The following is a 3,766-nucleotide window of genomic DNA, read 5'->3' as shown; positions in this document are numbered from 1 at the left end:
TTAATGTGTGCATCTTAAATCTTACAATAGAAATATCTTTTTAAGAAACTTTTGGTTTGCATATATATATATATATATATATATATATACACACACATATATATAGCACTATCATGTTGGGTTCAACTCAAATGATATCTTCATGTGTGGCTGCAAGTCATTTAAATATTGTCTTAATAGTTTTTATTTTAAAGATAACGTGGTTGCTTAAAAAACCTTATGGTTGCACTATTTTGTAAACTCCTTTTTAAATATATTCATATTTTATTGGTTTTTACAGAGAGGAAAGGAGAGGGATATAGAGAAACCTCAGTGAGAGGGAAACATGGATCAGCTACCTCCTGCTCGCCTCCTATTGGGGATCGAGCCCACAACCAAGATACATTCCCTCAACCGAAATCGAACCTAAGACCCTTCAGTCCACTCTATCCACTGAGCCAAACTGGCTAAGGCTGTTCTTTTTTAATGAAAGTAAAACGTGTTTATTGTGTTACCAAAAAAATTTAACAATATGAAAGTAGAATAGTAATTATGCATACAGGCAGGTATAAAGCTTTTATTAAAATAAAAATTAGATTACTGTAACTTAAAGTAATTCTGTTTTCTCCCGTTCCTTGTCAGTATTTTTGAATTGACATTGTTTTTAAATGGCAGTATGAGGTTCATTTGGACCCCAATGAGGAGTGGCATGTGTCATAGTTCTCAAACTGTAACTCAAGTATTTTTCCTAATCACCATCTCAGTTTCAATGCTTCTAACTTGTACCTAATCGTATTTGGACTTAGTTAAAGGGGACTTTTGCTTTATTTTAAAATTTGACCAGAATCACGAGTGGCATTTATGCTCTCAAGAGACAGCTTTTTTCCAACAATGAAAAGATTATATGTTGTTGCCATTTTCTGTATTGTTGCTGAAGATCTGTGTGGTTTTGTTTGTTTGTTTTTTTGTTTTGTTTTTCCGATTTTTTGGTAATGTTCCATACACAAAAAACAAAATGCTTCCTGGTAACAATTGATTTTTCTTATGTCCATGAGTGAGGGCTGAGAGTGGGCTGCTCACGCTGTCTAGTAAGTGTCAGTGTTTTGGAAAGAGTAAACCTGAATCCCAGTATGAAGAAGTAGAGACCAAAGTTTTATTAGAGGACATAGGAATAAGAAGATTTAAGATGTCAGAGTTTCCAGAAAAATCTTAAAGCTACCCTTTTTTCTACCAAGGGCCATTTAGATATTTATAACATTATTCACGGGCCATACAAAATTATCAACTTCTGCTAAATTAATTCATCCCTAATGCCTTGGCAGGGCCAGACCAAATGACTTTGAGGGCCTTATACGGACGTTCTCCACCCCTGCTTTATAGGGAACAAAGCAGAAAGGGTAGGAGTATGAGTTACCTATAGCCTTTAGTTCTGTTTTTGAAGTAACGGATCAAAATTAAACTTACTTGCACGGGAATGTAGATTAGATAAGTAAGGTGATTTCTGGTTTTCTTTTAAAACTTAATAGAATTGGTTTCATGTGCCAAGTCTTGCTTTGATTTAAATTTTTAAAACACATCTTTGCTTAAATCAACACTCAGTTGAATTTCAAAATCTGTGGTAATGTGGAAATTCAAGTGGCCAAATGTGATATCCTTACAGCAATGGTCCATTCAGTGAGATTATTAGATACTGACCTTCCTTCCATTTATGAAGACTTTAGCAAACAATGTAGAATATTCAGGTTTTGAGAGATTCATACTTAAAATAAGCATTTAATTTGTTCTTCACTATCACTGTAATAAAGTGTTATGACTTCTTGTTTTAATAGGAATTTTTTTCAGAAACCACATTCTTCCACACTTGTCTATGCTTCAAGGAAGCATTTTAAGAATTTAGATATATGTTGGAGATGAATATGATAGGGTCATTTTTACAACTCTTATTAACCAGTCTTTTATTCTCATTTCTGCACATTTGACGTTGAAATGAATGTAAGTAGTAGTAAAATTGGCCTTATCTTCCTTTGGAAGTCATTTAAAGAGATTAGGACATAGTATTGAGTTTACTAATCTTAAAGTTCTTTATTCACTTGTTCTTATGTGTTCTGATTCAATTCTAATTTGTGTTTTTTAAAATGGTATTAGGTCACAGAAATAATAGAGATGATTTGGAGGAGATCATAAATTATCTGATCCAGGGTCCTTATTTTATAGCTAATTTCTCTGGCTTTAGTTTCCTAAAGTGACTTGTTTAAAGGCACTTGACTAGTTTATGGCAAAGCAAATCTAGAAATTACTGCCTGAATCAGCCAGATACTATTTTCTTTTCATTACTACATGCTATCTCTTTAGGTCTAGAAAGAAAAAGTGAAATCAGAAATGAGGTGATTTTATTTCTAACTCATTTGTGCCTTGACCAGTCAACTTTAGCTTTCAAACTATATATTTGTTGCAAAATAATTTCTTAGTGTGTGCTTTTGGTCTAGATTTAAAACCTGTGATGTCTTTTCTAGTTGGATTGGATGCTGCTGGCAAGACGACCATTCTGTATAAACTGAAGTTAGGGGAGATAGTCACCACAATTCCTACCATTGGTAAGAAAGTTTACAGGTGATTATTATAAAGTGAAATAGAATACAGCTTAATTTTGAAACTGCCTTATATTTAAAGACTTTATTTTAGAGCAGTTTTATTTCACAGAAAAATTGGGAGGTATCCCAAAATATCCCTTCCCCCATAGTCAGCATCACTCACTAGAGCAGCGGTTCTCAACCTGTGGGTCGCTACCCCTTTGGCGGTCGAATGACCCTTTCACAGGGGTCGCCTAAGACCATCCTGCATATCAGATATTTACATTACGATTCATTACAGTAGCAACATTACAGTTATGAAGTAGCAACAAAAATAATTTTATGGTTGGGTCACAACATGAGGAACTGTATTTAAAGGGCCAGAAGGTTGAGAACCACTGCACTGGAGTGATACATTTGTTACAGTTGATGAACCTACATTTTCACGTCATAATCACCCAAGGTCCATAGTTTACCTTTGGGTTCACTTTTGGTGTACATTCTGTCTAAACAGATGTACAATGACATGCATTCATCATAACTCCTTGATTTTTAAGTTTGTTGATTATTTAGTGGGACTTTAAAAAAGCAATTCTGAGATAATTCCACAATAAAGGGGTTTATTTTCTTACTGACATTGTGCACAACAGTCTTTTTGGTTTTTCTCTTTGTAGGTTTTAATGTGGAAACAGTAGAATATAAGAACATTTGTTTCACAGTATGGGATGTTGGTGGTCAAGATAAAATAAGGCCTCTCTGGAGGCATTACTTCCAGAACACCCAGGTAAGGAATGCTATACATTTTTTATAACTTTTCTTTATAGGTTTCATGCTCTAAAATTTATGTTAATATTTACTGTTTAACTGGCTGTTGGTGTTTACTATATGAGTTGGCATTCTTCTTATCACTACCATATTCGTCAGTGAACTCTCAAGCTTTTGAGGCTAAATTACTGAGGGTGGAAGAGTTACATAGCTGTCATAGTAATATTTTTAGGTGTGTGGGTTATTCTCAAGATTGAATTAGCTGTTTCAGCAGTAGTTCTATTGGTTTCATTCTTAGTTTAGAAAGTAAGATATGTATAACTTTCTGTCATTATAGTTTTTAATGAATGTAAGACAATCGTTCTTCATTTACCCCAGTTAATTGTTTACTTTACTAAAATACATTACAACCCTGGCTGGGTGGCTCTGTTGATTGGAACATGTTCCCTACA

The 3,766-nt window shown here is 34.0% G+C and overlaps 1 protein-coding gene across 2 annotated transcripts in view; it reads left to right on the top strand.

The window, feature by feature from the left end:
- Positions 1 to 3,766, top strand: part of ARF4 (ADP ribosylation factor 4) — a 22,823-nt gene that overhangs the window by 4,816 nt on the left and 14,241 nt on the right. Inside the window, exons 2-3 of one of the 2 annotated variants that reach the window (XM_006754691.2) lie at positions 2,493 to 2,573; positions 3,224 to 3,333. In XM_006754691.2, the coding sequence (XP_006754754.1) occupies positions 2,493 to 2,573; positions 3,224 to 3,333 (191 nt within the window). Of the gene's footprint in view, positions 1 to 2,492; positions 2,576 to 3,223; positions 3,334 to 3,766 lie in introns of those variants that run through there. The other variant, XM_015571233.1, reaches the window with a different exon arrangement.

This window comes from Myotis davidii, unplaced genomic scaffold (assembly GCF_000327345.1).
Source record: "Myotis davidii unplaced genomic scaffold, ASM32734v1 scaffold111, whole genome shotgun sequence".
Classification (NCBI taxonomy): domain Eukaryota; kingdom Metazoa; phylum Chordata; class Mammalia; order Chiroptera; family Vespertilionidae; genus Myotis; species Myotis davidii.
The sequence above is the reverse complement of the archived record's forward strand: the minus strand, read 5'-3'. Positions and strand labels throughout refer to the sequence as shown.